Raw genomic sequence first — 27,569 nt, 5'->3', positions numbered from 1 at the left:
TCCAACTAAATTGTCATTGAAACAAAATTTTTATTAGCTGAAATGCTAGTGAAATAGGAAATCCATCATTAAACCAATAAAAAATGAATGGACATCGACGTCAAATAATTCATATTCATAAAGATTTCAATTTTGTCAGCAAATAACATTTCGGTTGAAAGAATTTTCTATGTTAGATAGGTAGTGACATTTCCACTTAAGTTTGTCTTCACATTGGAGATGCTGTTAGGTATTTTTTTACCTATACGGAGTCGAAAAGTCGGGTCGGACTGGCCCTCTACAAGACAAAAGCCAGAAAGCCTGAAACATTGAAGCACATTTCTCTTTGCCTGTTCTACAAGCTAATCAACTCTGCAAAAACCCGAACCTCCGTTGCTCACCGATCTTCGAAGCTCCAAACCTTTTCCGCCATGCTTAACGGTAAGAGCGCTGCTCGAGCTTAATTTTATATTTTATTGATTTTATCTGTATTTCAAATTGGTATTTATGATTGTTTTTAATTTCGAGCATTTCTGGCGTGTAATGTTTCACTTTGGCGGCGAACTTAGGGGTTTTCATTCAGTTCTGTGATCTAGGTTACCGGAGATTTGTGGTGTTTGATGCGCCTAAGCAGTTTGTTCGTCCGTCTTTTTTTTTGAGTAATTTGAGCTCGATTTGTAGGTTGTATTTGGAAATTAGGATCTGGGTCTTTGTAGTTTTGGGTTTTCTGATGTGGGTTTTCGTGTTTAAGTGGAGTGGTTCAGTTACGCATATAAATTTCTCTGTCAATTAGGTGTGTTTGCTATTTCATCTTATGCAACAATGTTCATAACATACAATCGAAGAATCCCATTAGAGGATTAACTAGTTTTAACTTATCCGAATCTGGGATTTCTCAAGTGGGCTTTTTTTTAATATCAAGTGGACCGGTTCAGTTGCACATATAAATTTCTCAGTTAATTTTGGTTTCTCTTTGCTGTATTCATCTTATGCAACAATGTTGCATAGCATACTAGTGAAGAATCTAAGGTGTTGCTGAAAACAAGTTTTACAAGACTCCAGACTTTTTTTTTTTTAATTAAACATTCCGCGTGTGTTTTGGTTACCAACCAAACATTAAGGGTGTGGTGCTGTACTAACCTGAGTGGCATAGGGCATGCTTATACGACTTCACAGTGAACAGATCGCAACACCTTTACCCATCCGGTTTAAGTTCCATCAAGAACGCAACTGCTTTAATGCCCCATTTCATTACAAGCCCACGCTACTAGACTCCAGACTCTTGTTAGATTCGAATGAACTAGTCTTAGTTCGGTACTGAATTTTTTTTTATTCTTTCCAGATGCTATTAGCTTAATCTGAGAATGGTATAGATGGATTCTTATAAGATATGTTGTCCTGCAGATTTGTAACTTGTTACTTGGGTTTGTAGATTCTGTTATTGACAATTGTGATTTGTGACTCATTTGCAGTGAGTGTAAAATGGCAAAAGGAGCTGTTGAAAGCTGTGGAAATTGATACTACTCAGCCACCTTATGTATTTAAATGCCAACTATACGACTTAACAGGGGTACCTCCTGAAAGACAGAAGATAATGGTTAAAGGTGGTTTATTGAAGGTAAATAGATCGCTCAGGCGTAGTGATTTTGTCCATATATACATATATGTCTTGTTCTTGATGCTGGAATTGTCAAGTAAATCCTTTTTCACACACCAATTAGAACTTCCTGTATAAAGATGAATTTGGATATTATATGCCTAACCTTTTTTGTGTTTGTATGTTTTTTAAATGTAGGATGATGCAGACTGGTCGACTCTAGGAGTAAAAGATGTGGGTTTTTGTTAAGCGAATCACAATTAGTATTATATATATCTTCTTCTTATTTATTGTTTCTTTAATCACAAATCTTTAATGTTTCCTACAAGAAAAAGAAATGATCGATAATAAATACATTTTGTAGGGTCAAAAATTGATGATGATGGGGACAGCAGATGAGGTTGTCAAGGCTCCAGAGAAGGCTATTGTATTTGCAGAAGATCTCCCAGAAGAAGAACAAGCTCTTCACTTGGTAAGTACTATGCAGTTGTGTTTTGCAGATTTAAAAAGCTGTCTTTTCTTCTTAGTGGACCTTGTGCTGTTATTATGACATGTGTGATATTTTTCTGCAAACTTCTCCCATCTCTTTCATTTAGAGTTTTGCAAATTTCTGTTATCTTTTTAATTTGACCTTGTGCTGTTATTATGATATGCTGGTAACTCTGTAACATTTTGATTTTTTTTCTTACTTTTTTGTGAGTTTGACATTAATTAGGATTTTGTGTTGGACTCTTCTGGTAAGTTTCCTTGTTGGCTAGTAGTGCCAACACATTATTTTATTCTCATTTGCATGTGAATCATTATCAGAAATAATGGCTTCAGAGCATTCTCAATTATGCCACTTTTATATGTTTGAAGGTTCAGTCGTAAAATGAACTTTTGTGTCTTTTTCTCTTTTTATTTCAGTAATTTTAACTTGTTAGACGATCCCACTCAGTGACTTGGATTTTCCAAGTCTCCAACCGAGAAGTTTTCCTCACTCGGGAAATTAAGGGAACACTACCTCAACCTACATGCTCTACTCACAAAGCTTCAACATACAAGCTTCAACAAAAGAAAATTCAAAGAACTTAGCGAAGAAGGCTTTGGTGTATTTAACACAATACGTTGAAATGAAGGAAAGCTTATTTATTGATATCCCCGATAAGTTACAAATATGTACATATACTTGAGTCAAAATAAACAAACAAGAGGGAGCCTTCACAAAGGTTGCTTAGGAGAAGTCTCAGCAGTCGGTAGAGCCCCAGAAGCCGATCCCACTCAGTGACTTGGATTTTCCAAGTCTCCAACCGAGAAGTTTTCCTCACTCGGGAAATTAAGGGAACACTACCTCAACCTACATGCTCCACTCACAAAGCTTCAACATACAAGCTTCAACAAAAGAAAATTCAAAGAACTTAGCGAAGAAGGCTTTGGTGTATTTAACACAATACGTTGAAATGAAGGAAAGCTTATTTATTGATATCCCCGATAAGTTACAAATATCTACATATACTTGAGTCAAAATAAACAAACAAAAGGGAGCCTTCACAAAGGTTGCTTAGGAGAAGTCTCAGCAGTCGGTAGAGCCCCAGAAAGAGAAGGCACCGGAGGGGGATCATTCGGAGCCTCAGTACTGGACAGAACCCTAGAAGGAGGAGGCATCAGAGGTTGATCATTTGGAGCTTCATTAAGCGGTACAGCCCCAGAAGACGAAGGCAATAAATGCCTTTGGAACAAACCCACAAATCTCTGATGATCAAGTAAAACCTGACCATCAGATTCCTTCATCTGGTCAAGCTTCCTCTTCATGTTTGTAGCATAGTCATGTGCGAGCCGGTGCAACTGTTTATTCTTATGCTTGAGCCCTCTAATCTCCTGTTTGAGACTCATCACTTCAGCCGCCAATGATTCAACTTGGCGGGTTCGAGCAAATAGGCGTTGGGCCATATTAGACACAGAACCTGCACACTGAACACTGAGAGCCAGAGAATCCTTAACAGCCAACTCATCAGACCGTTTGGAAAGTAGTCTGTTATCTTTGGGAGTGAGAAGGTTCCTGGCCACTACCGCAGCGGTCATATCATTCTTCATCACGGAATCCCCAATGGTAAGAGGACCAGTAGGGGAGACGAAGGATGGGCGCCATATGTTGTCTGGAGAAGGCGAGGCTGCCTCTTCAACAAGGTTCAAGTCAAAACGACGGTCGGAGGGGCCAGACATTTTCAAGGGTCTTGAAGAGAGAAGAGGTCGGACAAATCAAGATCTTAGAAGTGCAAGAATGGAGCTTCTACTGGTGGATATTCAAGTGTGCTTTGGAACTTAATGCCAGCCCCTATAAAAATCTGCACTCGACGAAGCTTCAGAAATCGAAGAGGCGCCTGCTCAGAAATCGAAGAGGCGTTTGCTTTCTTAAAAGCTGGGCTGCTCAGAGACCACGAGGGTCGATCTCAGAAATCGAAGAGGCTTGCTTTCTCAAAAGCTGGGCTGCTCAGAGACCACGAGGGCCAATCTCAGAAATCGAAGAGGCACCTACTTTTCCAGCCTTGTCAGCACCTGTCACACGCACACTCAACTTTGCGGAAATTATGGGCATTCTGTCGAAGATTTCTGGCGAAGTAGAAAGTACATGAATCGTACTGTTCAATCACCCACTTCCCACACGCAACAGTAGCTCATGGGTACCATAGATAACTTTGCCAAAGTTCTCTGACAAAGTTGAGACACGTGAAGCTTGCAGCTCCCACTACATCGCTCTGACCAAGAAGGGTAAAAGAATAGCAAAGAAACAACACTAACAAAGTTTAGACACATAAATTTTGAAGGTCTAGCTACCATATTATTACCCACAAGGGTAAAGGAACAGTACCACTGCTGGATAATTGGAAAGTCCCGGTGTGTCAACCTTTAGCAAACATGTCCAACCTTTACTCATATTCGAGAAAACACTCCCAACAAGATTGCTTGCTCCAAAATCGAAGAGGCACCGCCCTCCGAATCTCGAGAGCCAGACTTCCAACATGATTACTTTCTAAAAAATCGAAGAGAGGGTAAAGGAACAGTACCACTGCTGGATAATTGGAAAGTCCCTGTGTGTCAACCTCTGTGCTTCGTGGCAAGGTAGACTAGCAAACATGCCCAACCTTTACTCACATTCGAGAAAACACTCCCAACAAGATTGCTTGCTCCAAAATCGAAAAGGCACCGCCCTCCGAATCTCGAGAGCCAGACTCCCAACATGATTACTTTCTCAAAAATCGAAGAGACACCGCTCTCCGAATCTCGAGAGCCAGACCCCCAGCAAGATTGCTTTCTCAAAAATCGAAAGGCATCGTTCTCCGAATCTCGAGAGCTAGATCCCCGACAGGATTGCTTATTCAAAAACCGAAGAGGCACCACTTTCCCAACTTCAAGAGCTGGATCTCCTTGGATAAAGCTTGTCTGTAATCTTCACACGCAACATCAGCTTTCCAGATACTACAGACCACTTTTTCAAAGTGCTCTGACAGAGTTAAAACATGTGAAGCTGGCAGCTCCCACTACCGTGCTATGACCAAGCAGGGTAAAGGAATAGCATTATTACTTGATGTTAGGGAGACTCCTATATATGTCGACCTCCATCCTCAACGGACAGGCAGACCTGCAAAAATGCTCAACCCTTCCTCTTATCTGAGAGGGCACTCCCAACGAAGCCTTTCGAAATATTCAGCTTTCTTTCCCCCCGATAACACCTCTGTAAACAAGCTATACTAGAGCAAGAATATCTCATATCATCAGGGTTAAAAGCAAGAGTATCCCATATCATGCTTTTTCCCTGTCTTTTCCTTTGGCCTTGTTCTTACCTGCAAGACAAGGAGAATAAGAGCAATCAGTCAGCACTTGGAATCAAGCTTCCAGCCAGGAACTGACTGCCTGGAACCCCTTACCTGATTGCTTACCTGGCATTGCTCTCGAGTACTCATCTTCAACATCTTATGCTTCCAGGGAAGATACCGCATCTGCCTGAGGAACAGATAGGGCAAGTGAGAAGGATACAAGGAAGCATGTGGAGACAAGCGTAACAGCACACGTGCCGATACATCCACTACTCTGTCAAAAGCAAAAGTATCCCATATCAGCAGGGTCGAACGTACTCTAGATTTGATGGACTTGTTTTGACCCTCAAATTCTTCAGTCGGCCTTATACTCTGGAGGAAACCAGAAAACCCTCCAGCCCAGTTCAAGAATAAGCCTGTGGAAAGTTACTTCTTCAAAAGCAAAAGTATCCCATATCATCTCTTCTCATTTTTCTTCTCTTTATCCTTCATGCTGCCGGCAAGATAGGGAGAATGTGAACAATCAGCCAGAGCTCTGATTGCTTACCTTGTCTGTCACCTCTTTCAGCAGATCCCCTAGCTCGGCGACTTGGGGGACTCCTACTACATGGTTTGTATCGCGCTTGACCAAGCCTGAAACTACAAGTAAGCTTCAAGTGAAATTGATACATTACCTTGTCCATCTCCACCAGTTACAGATACCACCCCTGGATGGAGGAAGAGTACTTCCAGAGAAGATGTCACATCTACCTATGAGACAGATAAGGCAAGTCAAGACGATACCACACTCCGGTACTTAGAAGTTTCGTGGTTACGAGATCATTCTCCCACAATATTTCCTAATGTCATTTGTACTAAATCATTCACTTGTACTCACTAAAGGAGAGCTTGAACCTATGTACTTGTGTAAACCCTTCACAATTAATGAGAACTCATCTATTCCGTGGACGTAGCCAATCTGGGTGAACCACGTACATCTTGTGTTTGCTTTCCTATCTCTATCCATTTATATACTTATCCACACTAATGACCGGAGCAATCTAGCGAAGATCACAAAAAGTGACCGTTTTCGCTACCTACGATCTATCTTGCAAGAGAACGGAGACTTAGATGGAGATCTCAACCATAGAATACAAGCTGGATGGATGAAGTGTAAGAGTGCATCCGGCGTGTTTGTGTGACCGTCGTAGGCCACTGAAGCTCAAGGGAAAATTTTATAGGACGGCAATAAGGCCGCGATGTTGTATGGCACAGAATGTTGGGCGGTGAAGCATCAACACGTACACAAAATGGGTGTAGCGGAGATGAGGATGCTTCGTGGGAGGTATGGGCACACGAGAAAGGATAAGATTGAGAATGAGGATATCCGAGGTAAAGTAGGAGTAGCCAAAATTGAAGGAAATATGAGAGAAAATCGGTTCCGGTGGTTTGGACATGTGCAAAGAAGGCCTACTGACGCTCCGGTTCGAAAATGTGACTACGGGACAGAGGTTCAGGGCCGAAGGGGTAGAGGAAGACCTAGGAAAACTTTGGAATAGACCCTAGGAAAAGACTTGAGTACTTGGATCTAACGGAGGACATGACACAAAACCGAGCGCAATGGCGTTCTAGGATTCATATAGCCGACCCTACTTAGTGGGGAAAGGCTTTGTTGTTGTTGTTGTTGTTGTTGTAGACTTTTTATGTGTTTCTGAATTTCATGATTTTATTTTGGGTTTCAATATTTTTTCCTTTTCTTTTTGCCATGTGTATAAATTATTTTGACCTATGTTACTTTTATTTCCAGGGTTATGGTGCTGGTCTATTTAACTTGGGAAACACCTGCTATATGAACTCCACCATACAATGTCTGCATTCTGTTCCAGAGTTGAAATCAGCTTTGATCAAGTAAGTTAGCTTCTTCAGTTAAAGAATGCATTTCAATTTCTTACAATTGTTTTTCCTATCAGACTAGTGATGACAATGTATTATTTCTTCAGGTATTCACATTCTGAAAGAAGCAATGATGTGGATCAGACCTCTCATATGTTGACTATTGCAACTCGTGGTTTATTTAGTGAACTGGATAAAAGTGTCAAGGCTGTGGCACCCATGCAATTTTGGATGGTTTGTTATCTTTCTTCACTGTTTTAATTAAATTCTTGAACCACTTTTCATCTGTCCATGAAGCTTGAGAAACTTGTACTGTATATTCTTAATTCTTGCATTTTACTTTTGCATTTTACTTTTGCGTAGAAACTATGTCATGGAGCCTAATAATCATTAGTGTATTGGTAGTTTCTTACTAGTACAGGCCGAACAAATAACAAGTTGGTTTTTTGTTATATCTGCAGGTATTGCGCAAAAAATATCCTCAATTTGGTCAGCAGCATAATGGTACCTTCATGCAACAGGTTTTCAATTTGGGTTTTTATCCTGTTGTAAGGCTGCGTTTTTTCGGTCTAGCTACTTTGGTAGTTTATTGATTTTTTTGTTCTTAATGCATAACAGGATGCTGAAGAATGTTGGTCACAGCTTTTATACACCCTTTCTCAATCTCTAAGATCGTCCGGTTCTAGGTGTGTTTTTTATTTTATTTTTCTGGTTTTAGATATGTGTAGGAAGTTAGGAACTGAGAGTGGTTTAATGACCTTAGGCTTAAACTAATGAGTAAGCAATTTTTGTCTTTGTTTTCTTTGAACTCCTAAGTTCTTTTTGGTCCAGTAGCAATTTTTGTTCTCTTTGTTTTGGTTGCCAGTCTTTGTTCTGCCATACATATATTGGAAATTATACTGAATAATGTTCTCTTGCAGTGAAAGTCCAGACTCTGTTAAAGCACTTTTCGGAATTGAACTTGTTAGCAGGTTAGACATCTGCAACTTATCAATTTACTGTATTCTAATTAGATATTGACTAACACTCAGTTGCAGTCTGAGATTACCTAACATGTTTCATTGTAATTATGAAATTAATAATACATACTTAAGTTTTCTGGATGACTGGCTTAAATTTTGTTTAACAGTTAACGTTTGCATAATTTGTTCAGTTTCTTCTTGCTGGCTTGATATATTACTGGCTTGTTGAAGTTCATATTTCATTTATGAGTTATAAGTTTAATGAAGCTGAAATTTTTCTACCATTTGTTATATTTATTGATGTGGTGGACTGCTAGGGTGCACTGCGTAGAAAGTGGGGAAGAGAGCTCAGAAGCAGAGTCAGTTTATTCTCTGAAGTGCCACATATCACATGAGGTGAACCATTTGCATGAAGGGTTAAAACATGTAAGAATAATCTTCTTCATTTCATTTTGTGTGCGCGTGCTAGAACGTGTGATGATATTATCAAGATACTCGATAGTAATTACAGGGTCCTCATATATTACACTGCTTCATGCAGGGTTTAAAATCAGAACTGGAAAAAAATTCTCCTTCCTTGGGGCGTAGCGCCATCTATGTCAAGGAGTCTCTTATCAATGGCCTTCCAAGGTACAAAAATGACTATATGTATATTAATGCATTATTCTTGATTCTAACCTGTTAGTCACCAACATGTAATGATTTGCACTATTATGTAGTCCGTTTAGTATCTTGTGCGCTTATTTAAGGTTCTTATTGATAATCATTTCGGTTTTAGTTTTCATTTTTTGTGCTATGGAGAGAGGAAAAGAATGTAGGAGAAAGGTGGAATAAAGAACGGTAAAGGAAGTATGGTGGAAGAAATGCAAAAAGGAATATATATGAAATGCTCCATAGGAGTCCATACACACACAAAATGAAAACTAAACAACCAAAAACTGGAAATAATTCCAAGTTGTTTTCACTTTCATGTTTTTGTTTTCATACAATCTTCATTTCTCTCTCCTTCCCACCACCTCCATTCATCCCTTTCCATTCCTCATTCTTCCCTATGCTTTATTTCTATTTCTAGCACAAAAAATAAAAAATATGAGCTAAAATCGATATGGTTATCAAACAGGCCCCAAGTTCTGGATGGGTGGCTAATTGTGTGTAGTCTGCCCCCTTTGACTTTTAACTCAAAAAAATATTACAAAAGGGGAATCTTACAGTTAGTTTTTTTTTTCCGTCTAGGTACCTGACCATTCAGTTTGTACGTTTTTTCTGGAAGAGGGAATCAAATCAGAAGGCCAAGATTTTGCGGGTAATGCCTTTTTTTTTCCTTCCGATGTACAAATTTGTCGTTTGTCTCCTTCCATATCATTTTAGGTGGAAAAAGAAGTTATTTCCTTAAAGAGTTTCTGCGTATGTGTTGAGTATGCTTTACAGTTTTTGTTTTTGCAAGTTTACTGCAGTGCTATCTTATTATGAAACTGTTATTAGCAACACTGCCTAATAAACTGTTTTCTCTTGTCTTAGAAAGTCGATTACCCTTTGCAATTGGATATTTTTGATCTGTGTTCAGATGATCTTCGCAAAACATTGGAAGCTCCTCGTCAGGTATATACTTCTCTTTGATTTTGATGAACTTATGTTAACATTTGGTAAAAAACATTGACTGTTATTCTGTTGTACTGGTCCTAATTATTTCCAACCTCAACTTTCAGAGACTGAGGGATGAGGAAGGTAAAAAACTTGGTTTGAAACCCAGTGAAAAGAGCTCTGATTCAAAAGACAAGGATATCGAGATGTCTGATGTGGAGGTGATTATACAACCTAGCTATACACTTTTTCTCAGAAACCTCATGAACTGCCTATTTGATTACGTATAAAGCATCACCCTCTTCTCTGCGTGCAGGGATCCTCAAACAGAAGGGGAGAATCATCTAATCCTACATCAGATGAAGGTAAAAATCAATCAACCTTCATAAGTTCAACCTTGTTATTTTTTTCTTCTTTTTTTCTTTCACTCTGGTTGTTTGAGTCCTTAGTTAGCACTTATTTCGCCGTCCATTAGCTGCAGGTGCTATGACTGGAATTTATGATTTGGTTGCTGTGCTGACACACAAGGGTCGTAGTGCAGACTCTGGCCATTATGTTGCCTGGGTCAAGCAAGAAAGTGGTAAGTTTTCTGGAATAACTGCTAGTTTGTCTGCATGTGATAAATTCAAACCTTTTAACTCATGGAATTATTTTGTTGGGTCAAGGGAAATGGATCCAATATGACGATGACAATCCCTACCCACAGAAGGAGGAAGACATCACCAAACTCTCTGGAGGAGGTATGATTGCTGAAAATTCTTCTTACGAGAAAGTTGATAAAAATCCATGTGATGCCATTATGTATCTTATAGCATATATAGATCTCTAACAGCCGAGCGGCTCACCCGTGAACTTGTCAATTAGCAGTGCCTAAACCTACTTACTGATGTCTTGGGCAACACTCTTTCTGCTTGCACCCCGCCGCTTTGGCATCTATCTGGTTACCTTAATATTGCCGTCACTCTAATCGTTTTTGCTTGTGTCAGGTGATTGGCATATGGCCTATATCTGCTTGTACAAGGCCCGTACCATCCGCATGTGATATTTTCCTTTACCTCAATTGAAATTGAAACACTTTTCCAGTTTACATTTCACAGGGATTAGATTCTACACAACTGCATCGTGTGCAATTGAAATTTGTCCCCACTGTGTGTTCCAAGGAAAAATTCAGGAATTTTAGACGTGTTTTTAATTATGTAAGCAAATTTATTTGGTTTACGTTGAAGTTTGTCCTAAATGTGTTGCATGTTTTGCCGGAATGCTCGATTTACTGTAACAAAATAGCGACGGTGAAAGTCGAATTAAGCTGCACGACACGTTGTCCTTTCTTATCAGCTTCCTCATGGTTATAGTAGGGCATATCGCAGACGAATCCCACTCTGCGACTCTGAACCTGTGGCTGTGGCTTCGGATAGGGGTTGGGGGAAACGCTATCCCCCCGAGCCAAGTGGAGCATGCATGAGGGAGTCAAATGCTTCTTCTATTCATTTCCTTGGCGCAGCTGGGCCATCTTGGACTTGAACCAGAGACCTCACCCATGAAGTAAATCATCACACAACCTAGCTCAAGGTGTGTGGATTGCTTATGTAGTAAGCATGTGGGAAATATTTGGTTTTGCGGCACAAAACCAAGTCATTATATGTCCCTGCCACAACTGGATCTTCTTTCAATCGTGGAAACTCGTCTTTCAAACAGTGGAGCTAGCAGTAGCACATTTGTTAACGACAACGATGTCAGTCTTCCCCTTCTAAGCTTATCACTTGGACACACACATTGAAAAACGAATCAACTGCTTGGAAGCTGACAAAGAATTTCCGTTAACAAATCGTCAGGGAAATCGCCAAAATTACTAGCATTCATCTAATTCGATGATGATCGAGAAGACGATGTTTTTGATAGTTTTGACTGCAATCTACCTCCTGTCTCTATGTTATATAACTTATATTTTAAAGACACGCAAGCGTAAGAGAAAAATTAGACATCTAGGAATACTAATACGTAACAAAAACAATATCAGAAAGATTCTATCGTATTAGTGGCCTCTATATGCTAAAGTTATATAAAGAAGCCATTTAGTGGCTTTCTTTTGACATGTTTTAGGTTTGAATCACATGGATGGTGAGTTCGATATCAAATTCCATATATCGTTGCATATAAAAAAAGTTGATAAATACTTCTCTGGGCCTCAGCGTGGTAAAATACTTCTTTAGGATTCCTTGTTCCATAAGTATTATAATATATATAATATACATTTTCTTGCTCTTCAAGGGATTGTATTGTATGTATATATAAAGGATACAAAGCGTTTTAAAAAATCGAATTCTTTTTTACGGGTTTCGCAAAACGAATGTGTTTGGATGACGGACTTCCAAGTCTCAAGTGATTGAGGATAAGCTAGTAAGGAATAGACTACAAAATGTTTTACAGACCGGGTTAGATAAAAGTCCTCATGATTGTCTTTTATAGTTCCTCTATCAAACTTTTTATAGTCAATTTCTTACTAACTAATTTGGTTTCAATCCATCGAAACTTGGAAATCCTTCACCCTAATATAGCCTTAATAGTGCTTATATGTTTGAGAAGCAAAGAACTAACAATTGCTTTCGATGGAAACTCTTTTTCCAAGTACTTTTTTCAAGAAGCGCTTGATTTTTTGGCTAAATTTCGACGTTCTTATATATTAAAGCGCTTATGGGCAAATCATTAGCAAACATGTCCATACTTAGGGAATTGATTTTCATAGGTGTTTGGCAATCTGCAGATGTTAAAGCTAGACGTCAACATGAACTAAAGGATTTATGGTATTGACAAAAAAATCAAAAGGACACAATTTGATATGTTGAGGAACAAAGCGGTTCGAAGCAATCAAACCAAACAAGACACAACTCCTTCTCCCTCTATTAAGCATTGGAAGCTCCTCGCAGTCGATCATATACCTTGGCAATTGTATATTCCTTCATCAGTGTTCAGACAATCTTGGCAAAACATTGGAAGCTCCTCGCAGGTGTAGGGTACATACTTCTCTTCGATTTTCGATGTAACTTATGCAAACATTTGGCTACGAATATTGATTGTTATTTCTTTTGTACTGGTCCTAATTATTTCCAACTCAACATTTAAACTCTGAGGGACGAGGAAGGTAAAAAAACTTGGAACAAACAAAGGAAGGTGAAGTAAAGGATAATTAAAAACTGCGATTAGAAAAGATAAAATAGGCATAAAGTAGATATAGATAAAGCAAACTCACATTTATTTATGAGAAATTTTATTTGAACCCATATAACTTTTCTCTACATCCAACTTAAATTTTAAATGTGAATTATCTTCTTTAACCTATTGCATAATTACCATCAAATACAAGATCAAATTAACAACAAAACTAAAATTTAGCAATAAACCCACCCAATAATCAAACTCTACCCTCATACAACCTTTATCCTCCATTCACTCGGACCTAAAACCCTAAGACGCTCTTATAGAGAAAAACAAGCTTTTGTTGACTGATGGATGATGATTTTGAAGTTTTGAATCCTCAAACTAAGCTATAAATCAATTTATGCAAGTTTTGTTTTCGTAAATTTGATAAAGTCAATAATTACTTGTAACATTCTAATTTTCTCCAAAACTTCAAATAGAAATTACAGATGATGGAACAGTTTTCAACGAAACCAAATTTATTTTGTTAGAATGGTAATTATTTAAAAAGTATCTGCATATCGATCTAACGAATAACAGATGACCGATAATATGCTTCTAATAGTTTTGGGTGTGCCTCTATAGTGGCGTAAGATCATTATGTGCCTCACTATAATGATTCACCTTTATTTTTTGTGAAACCCTCTCAAACAACTCAGCCGCATTACCCGGTTTTCCATCTACACATGCAAAGCAGGCCTGATGATCCCTATAACTAGGGCTGGTTCGGTATGGGATACCGAACCGAAAATGACATACCAAATCCCGAACCGAAAATTTTCGGGACGAGAATAAGAGGACCGATCCCAAACCGAAACTTCGGGATTCCCGAATTTCGGTATTCCCAAAAAAATTTCGGTATTTCGGGATTTCCCGAAACCGAACTTGCATTGAAATCCAAATCAACTAATTGAAATCGAAAACATTCGAACCTGCATGAAAAACCCAAAATGAAATCAGAGAAGTGACAGTGAATCAGTGAAGATTGATGGGAGATAGAGAAACAGAGTGAAGAGATAGTTCGTCCTCCTCCTGACCCGAGCCCCTAATTCGAAACCCTAAGCCCCAATTCGAAACCCTAATTTGAAACCCCACATAGAGAATCAATGGAGAGAATCGGAGGTGGGGATGAAGCCGTGATGTGTGGTGGTGGCTGGAGGGGAGAGAGTTCGTCGGAGTGAGACTGTGAGAGGGTGGTGGCTGCTAGGCTTCGAATTCGAGAAGGAGAGACAGAGAGAATCTGAGAGGCCAAAGATGAGAAATGAGAGAGAGTGAGTATGGATGTGTCGGCTTGGGTTTGAATTGAGTTGAAGGAATGTTTTGGTGGCTTCGCCTTTCTGGGTTGCAAAGCAGATGGAGAGAGAGAGAGAGAGAGAGAGAGAGAGAGAGAGAGAGAGAGAGCAGCAGACAGCACCCATGTGCTTTGATAAAACTTCAAGCGCCAGGCACACAATCAGATCCTTATCCCCACACTTAAGTTATTCTAATAATATAAATAGGCCATATACATATATTCCAACATATATATAACAATAGGGTTTAAAGTTCGGTTCGGGATGGGAATACCGAACAATTTTAAGTGTGAGACCGAATCCCATACCGAAAAATTCGGGATCGGTTTGGTTTCGGTACCAAAATTTTCGGGATTTTTGGTATGGTTTTTTTTTCGGTTTGGTTTCGGTATGGTTTCGGATTTTCGGTATTTTTTTCCACCCCTACCAAAATTGTGTTTTATTTTGTCTATTCTCTCATGTTTTAGGGAAAACAAATTGTCAATGGATTAACGATAGAAAATAATGTGTTACCTCAAAGTCTTCGGTACTTCATTCGCAAATCCTGATTGTACAATTGGCCAGATATCGCATTTGCAAGAACAACATTCATTGACTTAGTCATTTCATCATGCACCTCTAGCTGGTATTCTACAAGTGAAGTTCCTACTTCCCTTGGATCCTTTATTATTGGAGACACAGTTTCAGAGGTTTCAACTGAGCCAAACATCTTGTTAATAGACTATTATAGGTTGAACCATCATTTTCAAATAAAAATTGTTGAACTTTACGACATATATATGGTTATGAGGATCTACTGCATTGAGACAAATAATCCAAAAGGTTATTTTGATTGATAATATCACTCGGTGTATGAGAAATCGTTCTTAGGTACATTACTGCATAAGTAAATATTTCAGCCCGGAAAGTTTAAAAGTTTAATGAATTTATGTGGTTTTTTATTTTTGAATGGGTGTAAATATAAATTTATATATTGAATTGGGTTTGTGAGTGAAGTTTAGGTAATAAGTTTAGGTTTAAAGAGGTATTTTTAGTTTAGTAAAAAATAATATTGGTGTAGAGAGTAAGCTGGGTATAGAAAAAGATTATTTGAGTTAAAATAAAAATTTCCTTTATTTATTGATCCCCAAACTTACAGGGAAGCACTTCAGAGTTTTGGTACAAAGATAGCACTCAACAAAGGAAGCACTCAAAGAGAATATTTTACACAATGAAAATTAAGTGTACAAACAATTGAGCCAAGAAGCTCTATAAACTGAAAACTAAAGGCAAATTGAAACACGGTGTTGTAAAAACAGAAGGGCACCATAAAGCAGCCTTGCACATTGGGTGGCATCTTCACTTTATGAAGTGGAGACTCAGCTTCATGAGGTTGAACATAAAGATTCTGAAAAAGAAACACACTGACAAAAATCTACAAGAACCAAGGACAACTATTCAAGAAAAGAATAATTGTTGAGGGTTTAGATATTAGATAGCATCTTAACTTTTCTTTATCACTTTCTCTTTTATCAGAGAATCACTGAATCAGAGAAAAACATTTCATGCTTTATTTCTTTGGACGAATAGGATCACAGATTCCAAAAAAGTTGCCTTCGTTGTCACCTTTGGAGTCTTCACCCATGTGATGATGGGATGACGTGGCTTCTGACTCCATATCCTCATCATCTAAGCCATCGAGTTCAAGAGTTTTCAAAACTTTTTCCTTCAGAATTTTTTTAGAACAGGAAGGAAGGGGTGGTTTCAATTAAAGACTTAAGTTTTTCAGTCTTTTGGATGAATCAAAGGTAGAATAAGGTAACTTAGCTATAGGCTGCCTATTAGGCAGGATTCTCTAGGCTTTGAAAGATGATGGCTTTAAATGATCAAGATGAAATTTATCCCACCAGCAAATAAATATTTTTCTTTTAAGCTGTGAAACAAAATCCCAAGCATTTTCATCATCGTCGACAAAATTACAATCCCATTTCAAGATCCAAGGAAGTTGATATATTATCATGAACCATAGAAAAAGTTTCATTTGTTTAGGATAATCAAAGTTTACTTTTCTAAAATTTCTTAAAAAGAATAAAAAATTGTTTGAGGCAAGTAATCAACATTAGATACCCAAATAATAAACCAAGTTCGAAACTAATTTGTGATCTCTTTCAGAGATCTGAGGCGGAGCTGGATATACCAAGTGTGAGAGTAGCGAATGTTTTGGAAACATAGAACTATGTCCCACGCCTTTTGGTAATCCAAAAAATTGTAGCCTTTAGGACTCATATCAGGGTTAGAGTGCCGTTGAATGTGGTAAGATCTATTTTTCCATTTTTCCAAGTAGATGATTTTCAATATCTGAATTTTGGAGAAAGCAATCATGTTGTTAAATTCACTTATGTATCTATGAATAATATCAACTGATTCAAATTTAATCAAAATTCTCCCATGCCAATATCTTGGCTTATAAAAAGGATGAATGTGGTCACGATGATATTTTTCACCAACTTGCCTTGGAGATAAAGATAAATCTGAATCCTCTATATTCATAAGAGGAATTGCCATTGACTAGGTGAAAGAATTGTTAGCAATGGCTTTCTCCCTGCCCTTGTTATAAAGGAAAGCAATTGAAATATGTTTGGATTTGACTGAGAGGAAGAAGAAGAACCCTTTAGAGGCATAACTTCTAGAGAGTGCTAGGGTTTGCTCCTTCTTTTTCATGTTTGCCTTGCAAAAATTTACACACTAAAAAGTCAGGCAAAGAGTTTGATTCACCCTTAATATATTTAATATCAAAATCAAATGCTGACAAGATTGTTTGCCATCTAACAAATATTTGTTTTGATACTAAGTTTTTAACATCTTTCAACAAAATATCTTTGGGGCCTTACAATCCACCCTAATCAGGAAACGCTTGTTAAGGTCACTTTCAAATTTTGTGACTGTATGAACTATCAATAAAAATTCTTTATAAACAGTATAATAGTTTTTCTAAGCTGACTTCTAGACTCTAAAAGTAAAACGAACTAAGGATTATCTGCCGTATTGGGTCCTTTGCTTCATAACTCCTCTATAGTCTTCGCCAGAAGCATAGTTTCAACAATCTTGAAAGCTTCTGGATTTGCTAAAGCTAGACATAGTAGTTCTTTGACTTTTATTTTCAAAAGTCTTATTGCTTAAGTTTGTTCTTCATTTGAGTTAGAACTGCTGGCTTCGGTTGTTGATGTAAACAGTTCATCTTCAAGAACTGCAACTTTATTTTCGTTTTCTTCAGAATCAAAAGATTTTAGCATTAACTGGAACGATTGTCTCTTTAGACCTTCATTGAGATTTAGATCATTAATCTTTTCTTTCATCTGACATTGACGTCTCATATGTCCAACTTTCTACACTTATATCAAACAAGGGGCTCTTGATCCAATCATTTCTTCACTCCTTCTTGTTTACTATGATGGATTTTTCGTTTGCGAAATGTCCTATAAGGTTTTAAGGATCTATGTGGAATATTTTTCGAATATTTTTTGTGAAATTTCTTGGTTTTCCTGGAATATTTTTCGAATATTTTTTGTGAAATTTCTTGGTTTTCCTAAAAGATTTTTTAGATGATGTTTGGCCTTTATGTTCAGAGTCAAGACAATAAAACTAAAACGGAAAGCGAGTTTCAACATCTAATAGATGACCTTGTAGAAAGGAAGAAGTATAAGCCTCCAGAGTATCAACTAGTCTTGAAACCAATCGATCCAAACAATAGCATCTCAACACTTGAAATATGTAGCAGCATTGACAAGGTAATTTCTCAAAAATGGTTTTCTATGATTACTTTTGTTGTTAACAAGACTTTTAGGTTTTCAATATAAACACTCATTAATTCTGGAGCAGACCTAATGTATATAAATGAAGGAGTTGTACCCACCAAATACTTCTCAAAACTTCTCAATGCCTGCAAAGTGCAATTGACCAACAAACTCGAGCAGTGAGACTTTTGAAAAAAAAGAGTCAAAGAACTACTGTATCTAGCTTTAGCAAATCCAAAAGCTTTCAAGATTGTTGAAACTAATGCTTCTGACGAAGGTTATGGAGGAGTCTTGATGCAAATGACCCAAGATGGCAGCGAATCCTTAGTTCATTTTTACTTCTAGAGTTTGGAAGTTAGCTCAAAAAAATTATTCTACTGTTAAGAAGAAACTTTTATCGATCGTTCATGCAACCATTAAATTTGAAAGTCATCTTCTTAACAAGCGTTTCTTGATTAACGTGGATTATAAGGTTGCCAATGATATTTAGTCAAAAGATTTTAAAATCTTAGCATCAAAACAAATATTTGCTAGATAACAAGGAATCTTGTCATTATTTGATTTTGTTATTGAATATATTAAGGATGAATTAAAATCTTTGCTTGACTTTTTAACGCGTGAATTTTAACAGGGCAAACATGAAGAAGAAGGAGCAAGTCCTAGATCTCTTTAGAAGAAGTTCCGCCTCTATTAAGAAGCGTTCTTCTTTTTCCTCCCAGGCAAATCAAAACCCTATTTCAACTGCTCTTCCTTATAACAAAGGCAAGGAAAAGCCATTGCTCTAACAGACATAGAGGATTCATATTTATCTTTATCTCCTATGCAAGTTGGTGAACCATGATCATATTCGTCCTTTTTATAAGTCAAGATAATAGTATGAGAGAATTTTGATTGAATCTGAATCAGATGATATTGTTCATAGATATAGAAGGGAATCCAACAACATGATTACTTTCTCCAAAATTTAGATACTGAAAGCCATCTCCTTGAAAAGAATGGGGAAATAACCCCAATTACATTCACCTGCACTCTAGTACTGATATGAGTCATAGAGCCTACAACTTTTAGGATTACCAAAAGGCGTGAAACATAGTTTTATGTTTCCAAAACATTTGCTACTCTCACACTTGGTTTATCTAGTTCCGTCTCGGATCTCTGAAAAAGGTCCCAAATTGGTTTTGAACTTGGTTTATTGTTTGAGGTTCTAATGTTGATTACTTGCCTCAGACAAATATTGATTCTTTTCTAGATCATTTTATAAAAGAAAACTCTGATTATCCTGAGCAAAGGAAACATTTTCTATGGTTCATGATGATATATGAACTTCCTTGAATCTTGAAATAGCATTATGGTTTTGTTGACGATGATGAAAATGCTTAGGATTTTGTTCCATTGCTTGAAAGAAAATTATTTATTCACTGGTGGGATAAATTCCAATCATTTGAAGCCATCATCTTTCAAAGCCCAGAGAATCCTGCTTGATAAGTAGCTTGTAGTTGAATTACCTTGTTCTACCCCTAACTCATTTAAAAAGACTGAAAAACCTAAGTCTTTAATCAAATACAGCCCTTCCTATTCTAAAAAAGATCTGAAGGAAAAGTTTTTGAAAATTCTTGAACTCGACGACTTAGATGATGAGGATATAGAGTCAGAAGTTGCATCCCAGAATCACATGGATGAAGACTTCAGAAATGACAACGAAGACGACTGTTTTGGAATCTATCCTCTTATCCGTCCAAAGAAATAAAGTATGAAATGCTTTTCTTTGATAAAAGTGAAAGTGGTTCTCTGATAAAAGAGAATGATAAAGAAAAGTTAATACGCTGTCTAATATCTAGATGTCAACAATTATTCATTCTTTGAATAATGTCTTTGATTCCTGTAGATTTTTTTCGGTGTGCTGCATTTTCAGAATCTTTATGTTCAACCCCATGAAGCTGAGTCAGATCCACTTCATAAAGTGAAGATGCCACCTAATGTGCAAGGTTGCATTATAGTGCCCTTCATCTTTTGCGACATCTGGTTTTTCAGTTTGCTTTTAGTTTTCTATTTATAAGGCTTCTTAGCTCAGTTGTTTGTACGTTTAATTTTCACTTTGTAAAAAATATATATAAGCTAGGAAAACCCCTAACAGATGATAATTTTGTTGATGCTTTGGCAAAAAGATTGAGCTTAATGAAGTTAACTGAGTTAAGTGTCTTAGTCATTACGGAGGCATAAATTGTTGATTTGGAAGAGCAATTTGCCGATTCAACCTTAGACCCACAAGTGAATAGGATAAAATAAGGACATAGAGTCACAAGAACACCCATTTTAAAAAATTATTATCCTAGGCCAACTCAAGTGGATCTTCATTTCGAGGATAATGATACAGGTGAAAAGGTGCATTATGATGGACGATCCATTATTGAATGGAACATTGATGGACAAACAAAATATCAAATCATCAACACATGTCTATATTATACCCTTGGGCATCCATGCTTAAGGTAAGGGGTTTTCAAAATTTTGGGGTCGGATAACGACATTGAAAAGTTCAGGTAACAATTAAAATAAATTGGCCCCTTGTTATGTTTATGTCCCCGAACGAGTGTCGACTCCCTTAGGTCTAAACTTTTCAGAACGAAGAAAAACAACATCTGAATCAAGCTCGTATGAGCAAGACCAAATATGGCCCTATAGACGTCAGAGTAATTAAAAACGTCTAATCTTGCTTTAATTTTTTTATAAACCTATAAACAGACAGCGAATATATGTATAAAGATAAAGACACTATAATTATGAATTGGAATAAACAAAGATGAAGTAAAGGATAAGTAAAGATTGCAATTAAAGATGATAAAATAGACATGAAGTAGAGAAGAATAAAGCAAACTCACATTAATTTATTGATCTTCAAGGTTATAGGGAAGCACTCCAAAGTTTGGATACAAGAATAGCACTGAAAAAGAAAACACTCAACATAGTGATTTACAAAGTGAAATTCTTAAGTGTACATACATCTGAGCTAGATAGCTCTTTAAATAAAAATCAAAAGCAAACTGAAGGACCAGGTGTCGCACAGGCAGAGGAGCAACATAAAGTAGCCTACAACATTGGGAGGCATCTTCACTTTATGAAATGGCATTGACTCAGCTTCACATGGTTTCATAGAAAGATTCTTGAAATAGAAGCACACCGACAAATAGCTACGAGAACAAATGACAACTATTCAGGAAAAGAATAATTGTTGGCGTTTCGATATCAAACAACATCTTTTCTTTTCTTTAACACTTTCTCTTTAAACAAAGAAAAATCATTTCATGCTTTACTTCTTTAGACGGATTGGAGGACAAATTCCATAGCAGCTATCTTCATTTTCATCACTGAAATCTTCATCTCTATTGTGCTGAGATGATGCGGCTTTAGATTCCATTTACTCGTCATCTAATCTGTCAAGTTCAAGAATTTTAAGAACTTTATCTTTCAGATCGTTCTTGGAGCAAGAAGGGCCAGACTCAATCAAAGACTTATTCTTTTTAGACTTTGAAGATGATTCAGTGGTTGAGCAGGGTAGTTCAGCTACAACCTGCCTATAAGACAAGATTCTTCTGGCTTTAAAAGATGTTGGCTTGAGATGATCAAGGTGGACTTTATCCCACCAGCAAATAAAAACATTTCTTTCAAGTTGGGGGACAAATTCCCAAGCACCATCATCATCTTCTACAAAACCATAATCCCATTTCAGAATCCATGGAAGTTCATAAATTATGATGAACCAAAGAAAAAGCTTCATCTTTTCAAGTTAATCAGAATTCTCTTTTCTAAAGTTTTCTACAAAAGAATCAATTATTGATTGAGGTAAGTAATCCATATTAGGACCCCAAATAAAAAACCATGTTCTGAACCAATTTAGAACCTCTTTTTAGAGATCTAAGACGGAATTGGAGAAACGAAGTATGGGAATGGCGGATTTCTTAAAACATGGAACTATATCCCATACTTTTTGGTAATCCCAAAAATTATAGCCTCTCATAACAGGGCTAGAGTGTAATCGCATGTGGTAGGGGCTATTTCCCCATTCTTCTAGAGAAATAAGTTTTAGTGTCGTAATTTTTGAGAATGCAATTATATTATTTGTTTCACTTCAACATCTGTGACAATATCAACTGATTCTGTTTCTATCAGAAATCGTTCATACGAGTGTCTTGGCTTGTGAAAATGACGGATATGATCACAATGGTGTTTTTACCAACTTGTCTGGAAGATATTAATAAGTCTGAATCGTTTATGTTTATCAGAGAAATTGCCATGGTCCACTTGAAAGGTTTGTCAACGATGGCCTTCTCCCTGCCTTTATTATAAGGGAGAGCAGTCGAAATTGGATTTGAACTTTGGATGGGAGGATGAAGGAGAACCTCTTTGGAGTCCTACATGCTATAATTTCTGAGATTACCAAAAAACATGGGATGTAATTCTATGTTTTCAAAACATCTGCTATTCCCATATTTGGTTTATCCAATTCCGCCTTAGATCTTTGAAAGAGGAACCAAATTGGTTCAGAACGTGATTCATTGTTTGGGGGTCCTAATATGGATTACTTGCCTCAATCAATAATTGATTATTTTCCATAAAACTTTAGAAAAGAGAAATATGATTATCCTGAAAAGATGAAGTTTTTTCTTTGTTTCATGATAATTTATGAACTTCCGTGGATCCTGAAATGGAATTATGATTTCGTAGACGATGATGGTGCTTGGGATTTTGTCCACCAACTTGAAAGAAATGTTTTTATTCGTTGATGGGATAAATTCCACCTTAATCATCTCAAGCCAACAATTTTGAAAGCCAGAAGAATCTTGCCTCATAGGCAAGTTGTAGCTGAACTACCTTACTCAACCTCTGAATTATTTTCAAAGACTGAAAAGCTTAAGTCTTTGATCAAGTCCAACCCTTCTTGCTAAAAAAAAAAAAAAAAAAAAAAGATCTGAAAGATAAAGTTCTTAAAATTCTTGAACTCGACGAATTAGATGACAAGGAAATAGAGTCTAAAGCCGCATCATTCCAGCACAATATGGATGAAGATTTCGGTGATGATAATGAAGATGACTGCGTCCCTGTAACCTTGATGATGAATAAATTAATGTGAGTTTGTTTTATTCTTCTCTACTTTATGCCTATTTTATCATCTTTAATTGCGATCTTTCCTTATCCTTTATTTCATCTTTGTCATTCCAATTCTTAATTATAGTGATTTTTTTATTATCTTTATACGTATATTCCTTGCCTGTTTATAAACTTAATAAAAAAAAATTAAAACAAGATTAGACGTTGTTAATTGGAATCTTTACTTATCCTTTACTTCATCTTTGTTTATTCCAATTCATAATTACAGTGTTATTTATCTTTATACATATTATTCTCTGCCTGTTTATAGGCTCCTTAAGAAAAGAGATTTCCCATCTTTTTCAAAAAATAGGGATTAATTGTGAGACCTACTCCACATCAAACTTCAACGATCCGAACCGACCGTCTATTTTGTGAGTCTCGATTTATAGATTATTCTCGCAAAAATTCATTTTAATTCAAAATCTTTTGCCTATTTAATTATTATGATGAGATTTCAATGTCTTATAGAGCACAAAGTATTCATTAATTTCTTTGAACTTAATTAGTTGCATCAAATATTTCCAATTTGTCTAATATTTTGCTAGAATAATCTATAAGGTGTAACTTAAAAATAGACGATTCAGATCGTTAAAATACATTGTGATGTAGGCCCCATAACTAATCCCATTTTCATAAATAAATAAAAAAAAAAGATCCATTTTCTTAGACCATCTGCAACCTTTGAGTTAAAATCTAAAATTTTTAACCTAAAAAATTTAGTTTTTAACCAAGAACAATTTTTCTGCTTCGACCCTTATTGATTAAATTTTTAACCCGCAATTATTAAAGAATGAATTTAGAATAATTTTTCTTAAAGTAATTTATTTAAAAAAAAACATTATGTAGATAATCTTAATTTAATTTTATGCACATTTTACTTAATAATATTTCGAATCCAATAAATTAAAATTCACTAAACCGACACCATGAAATTCTTGAAATACTAAAAGAATAAGAAACATAGAGAATTTTTATAATTATTTCCCCGTGTTAGACTTTTTTCGTTACCATTGAATTTGATATAGTAGATTTTAATCGTTGCGTTAATGAATTTATAAATATAAAATTAAAAAAAATACATATATATAATAGACCAACCGTATTCAGGGAAAAATTCTAGCCTAAATATGGGCTAAAAATGAATTTTGTGTCAAAACCCACATTTGGCTCAAGGATTAGAGAACTTGCAATTAATTTAAAACTTAAAATCTGAGCTTTTAAGACTTACTCAAGGGTTGGAGTAAGTCTTAAAAGCTTCCTATTTATTTATATAACAGGACCCTCATTTTAGCTTAAAAATGAGAATGATGCGGGGAGCCGTCGAAATGTCTTCTAACGAGATATTGCGGTTGCAAATTGCAATTAAACTGACTTGAAGCCAGAACTACCGAAATCCAATGGAATCCAAACAATCACAGCACATGCATACAACAAACTCCTAGCACAATTATTATAACAAGCACATGGTATGATTTTGTAAAAATCTCTCTCTCTCTCTCTCTCTCTCTCTCTCTCTCTCTCTCTCATTTGTGCTCGGTTACACGGTAGAATCTATCTCGCGAAAAACCCGCAAAATCAATAATACTAGAGGCTATAACTCCAGATACACATAAAAAAATAAAATAAAAAACCACACGCACGCACGCACACACACCCAAGTGAAAAGTAGCAACCATTACACATTGGAATGCTAATGGTATGGCTCCGTGATGTTTTTCTCCAACACTCTTACGACATCAATAAATTATAAATCAGCTTTTGGGAAGCTGCTTTTAGCTTAGTAAATAAGCCTATTTAGAGACATAATTCAGCTCCACTTGTCATCACAAGTACCAAATTTATCATTAAGAAAAGCAGATTACGAGCAGCATAATCATCTATTTAATATATCTACTGAAAACTTGAACCTGGTGTATAAATGGCAAGGTCAGGCCACCCATTGCCCCCATTCCAACAGCTCGAGGTTGAAGAATCACCATTTTGCAACCCCATATAGCTCTCTGGATTTCCATTGCCCTGGCCCTCCAAACCCAGACCCGGATCCGAATCCAACCCATTACCTGCAGCATCCAAGTTCTCCCCATAATCACCCATTTGCATCAGTTTCAGACCCGACCCATTTGGATTCAGACCCTCCAGAAGCGATCCAAATTGCCCATTTGAAGCCAGGAGTGAGCTGAAGCTCCCTGAGATATCCATCACCCCGCGGTCTTGGTCGACTTTCGGGGCACAGACCCGGGTCCGGTCAGGCTGCGGATCCGGGTTTTGAACTGCTGCTGCTGATGAGCTCGACAGTGACGATGAGGAGCGTTTCGAAGCTGACGAGGACGATTTCTTCGTGTTCTTCCTGCTTCCGCCGCCGACGGGGATGTTTCTCAGAGCGCCGCCTTTGGTCCAGTACCGCTTGCAGTTCTTGCAGAAGTGGCGCGGCTGCGAGAGGTTGTAGTTGTTGTAGTAGCAAAACTTGGTGTTGGAGGACTCGCAGCGCGGACATTTCAGCTGCTCTTGCTCTGGAAATTGGGGTTTCATGGGCTGAAAAGTTGCAGGGTCCTGCATTTTTTGAGACCCCAAGTTCCTATTGTCAACCAAAGTCTAGAAAAATGGAAGATTTGATGATCTGGGTTTTGTTTATAGAAACAAATTCGGAGTTTTTGGATCAGATATCAGATTGCGAAGTCTGATTAGAGACCAAAAGAGAATGAAGTTTGTGGAATTTGGAGGGTTTGGTTGAGATTGGATGGTGGGAACTGAAAACCAGAAGGTTAGTGGGGATCTGAACTGGGGTTTTCAGAGCCTTGATACGTGATACCTTTGAGACTGTCAAGAGGCTAAATAAAAACAGCAGAGAAATCCGCAGAAACCTGAAAAGAAGACAGAAAGGTGGGATATTTTCTCAGACCCAGATATGAGCTTTCATTGAAAACATCCAAAAATTACAATCTTCGAACTTTCATGTTGGGTGGAGAGAGAGAGAGAGTGAGAAAAACCATACTAAAAAACAAAGCAGAAAACCCAAAGAGATTGGATTTTTGAAATTTTAACGCAGAATTCAGAAAGCCCGAGTTTTTCAGCTGGGAAATGTTCTCATGGGTGTGAAATCAAAGAGTGAAAGATGGAGGAGGAAGGAGAAAGAAAATCTGTCTGTCTGTCAGTGCGTCCGCGTGGGAGTGACGATCAGACAGTGGCCATATATTGTAGTTCAGCCCCACAGCTTCTTCCACTAATCACTTAGTTAATTAAGAGTATTTTTTATTCTAATTATTCTCATTCTTTGGGAAGCATGCGAAACTTTGTTTTGTCAATGATTTTAGGGAAATGCTACATTGCAAACATTCTTAAACCAAAGTCAACCTCCATGATTAAAATGCTCTCATTAACCTTAAACATGTGAATATATTAAGCAGTTGGAATGATTAGCCATATTTGAAAATAAAAAAGAAAAAAAATTATAGTTGAAATGAAATCCTCAAAGTCTTATATTCTGTATTTGTCACGTATGATTAAAGTCATGTCAGAGTTGAAATTGTTTGCAGTTCAAACATTTAATAAGAGTAGTTATTTTTTTGTGGGATCATGTCAGAATTATGATTAAAGTTATGTTAGGATTGAAATTGTTTGCAATTCAAACGTTTAAGATTATTTTTTTTCTACGTGAGATCATTTTAGAATTGAACGTGTTTGCAGTTCAATTTTTTGTTCAATAATATCGCTTGTGTTAAAAAACAGAACAAATAACTATGCCAATGTAGCTTCAACTTAAGAGCAAGATATTAGTTATCTAATTATGCTAGTAATATGCTTGTAATGAGAGCATTAAGCCAAGCCGAGTCCAAGCCTTGAAAAAAGCTTGCGTGCAAACAAAGCGTGGAAGCAGTGATGAATTTATCATCAAACCTTTGCAGCCAATTCTTGAGGTGGCAGCATCGCGACGCTTCATGTGTTAACTAACGATGGCATCAAATTCTAGTGAGATATCTTTATCCTAACCCTAGCGCTAGAGTTGGTGACTCATTTCCGTTCTTTTTTTTTTCAATTTTTTTTTATGAAAAATGATATTATTTACATTAAAGGAGTGATGTATGCCAAATCTCACAATGAGCTAGCAATAATGTAGTTCATATTCGTTTTTGGCGAGGAATCGAATCTAAGACATCTTACTTACGAGTAAAGAGAAATACCATTAAATTGTAGTACTAAGTGACCATTCATATTTTTTTTAACAAATCATTTTTTTTAATGACAAAGTTGGAATTCCATTAAAGAAATTTTAAGTTGAGTGTAGAAATTTTGTTCAAAAAAAAAAAAAAGTTGAGTGTAGGAATAAAACAAATGTGTCTAATAAAATTTTCCCAAACTCATCAAGGAAAAGTCAGTTA

The 27,569-nt window shown here is 36.8% G+C and overlaps 2 protein-coding genes and 1 long non-coding RNA gene across 4 annotated transcripts; 1 reads left to right on the top strand and 2 right to left on the bottom strand.

Annotated features, from left to right (window-relative positions):
- Nucleotides 1–173: 173 nt before the first annotated feature.
- LOC103453665 (ubiquitin carboxyl-terminal hydrolase 6) lies at nucleotides 174–11,003 on the top strand. 2 transcript variants are annotated; one of them, XM_029108305.2, is made up of 18 exons: nucleotides 174–420; nucleotides 1,452–1,597; nucleotides 1,775–1,810; nucleotides 1,941–2,048; nucleotides 7,157–7,257; nucleotides 7,350–7,476; nucleotides 7,704–7,763; nucleotides 7,861–7,928; nucleotides 8,163–8,213; nucleotides 8,522–8,630; nucleotides 8,746–8,834; nucleotides 9,438–9,507; nucleotides 9,723–9,803; nucleotides 9,911–10,006; nucleotides 10,102–10,150; nucleotides 10,267–10,365; nucleotides 10,451–10,525; nucleotides 10,772–11,003. In XM_029108305.2, the coding sequence occupies exons 1-18, from the start codon at nucleotides 411–413 to the stop codon at nucleotides 10,825–10,827; spliced, it is 1,431 nt and encodes a 476-aa protein (XP_028964138.1). In that variant the 5' UTR covers nucleotides 174–410; the 3' UTR covers nucleotides 10,828–11,003. The 2 variants fall into 2 exon arrangements, with proteins under 2 accessions (XP_028964138.1, XP_028964139.1); XM_029108306.2 differs by having other exon boundaries at nucleotides 211–420; nucleotides 10,261–10,365.
- A 1,565-nt stretch (nucleotides 11,004–12,568) lies between these two features.
- Nucleotides 12,569–21,200, bottom strand: LOC139188292 (uncharacterized). Its single transcript, XR_011571648.1, has 3 exons — nucleotides 20,925–21,200; nucleotides 14,786–14,968; nucleotides 12,569–13,689 (listed from the first exon to the last, which is right to left on the bottom strand). It is a non-coding gene; the product is annotated as an uncharacterized lncRNA (long non-coding RNA).
- Nucleotides 21,201–24,615: 3,415 nt separating this feature from the next.
- LOC114827005 (dof zinc finger protein DOF3.1) lies at nucleotides 24,616–26,405 on the bottom strand. The gene is made up of 2 exons (XM_070827384.1): nucleotides 26,186–26,405; nucleotides 24,616–26,054 (listed from the first exon to the last, which is right to left on the bottom strand). The coding sequence occupies exon 2, from the start codon at nucleotides 25,747–25,749 to the stop codon at nucleotides 25,084–25,086; it is 666 nt and encodes a 221-aa protein (XP_070683485.1). The 5' UTR covers nucleotides 25,750–26,054; nucleotides 26,186–26,405; the 3' UTR covers nucleotides 24,616–25,083.
- Between the last annotated feature and the right edge of the window lie 1,164 nt (nucleotides 26,406–27,569).

This window comes from Malus domestica, chromosome 09 (genome assembly GCF_042453785.1).
Source record: "Malus domestica chromosome 09, GDT2T_hap1".
Classification (NCBI taxonomy): Eukaryota; Viridiplantae; Streptophyta; class Magnoliopsida; order Rosales; family Rosaceae; genus Malus; species Malus domestica.
Note: the sequence above shows the minus strand (reverse complement) of the source record. Positions and strands in the feature narration are given on the sequence as shown.

Excerpts from the sequence above, each read along its gene's own strand:
- LOC103453665 (XM_029108306.2), top strand. Across the intron at positions 7,258-7,349 it reads TTGAAATCAGCTTTGATCAA|GTATTCACATTCTGAAAGAA; the intron begins GTAAGTTAGCTT and ends TTATTTCTTCAG. Across the intron at positions 8,214-8,521 it reads GGAATTGAACTTGTTAGCAG|GGTGCACTGCGTAGAAAGTG; the intron begins GTTAGACATCTG and ends GTGGACTGCTAG.
- LOC114827005 (XM_070827384.1), bottom strand. The coding sequence starts at position 25,749 with ATGCAGGACCCTGCAACTTTTCAGCCCATGAAACCCCAATTTCCAGAG.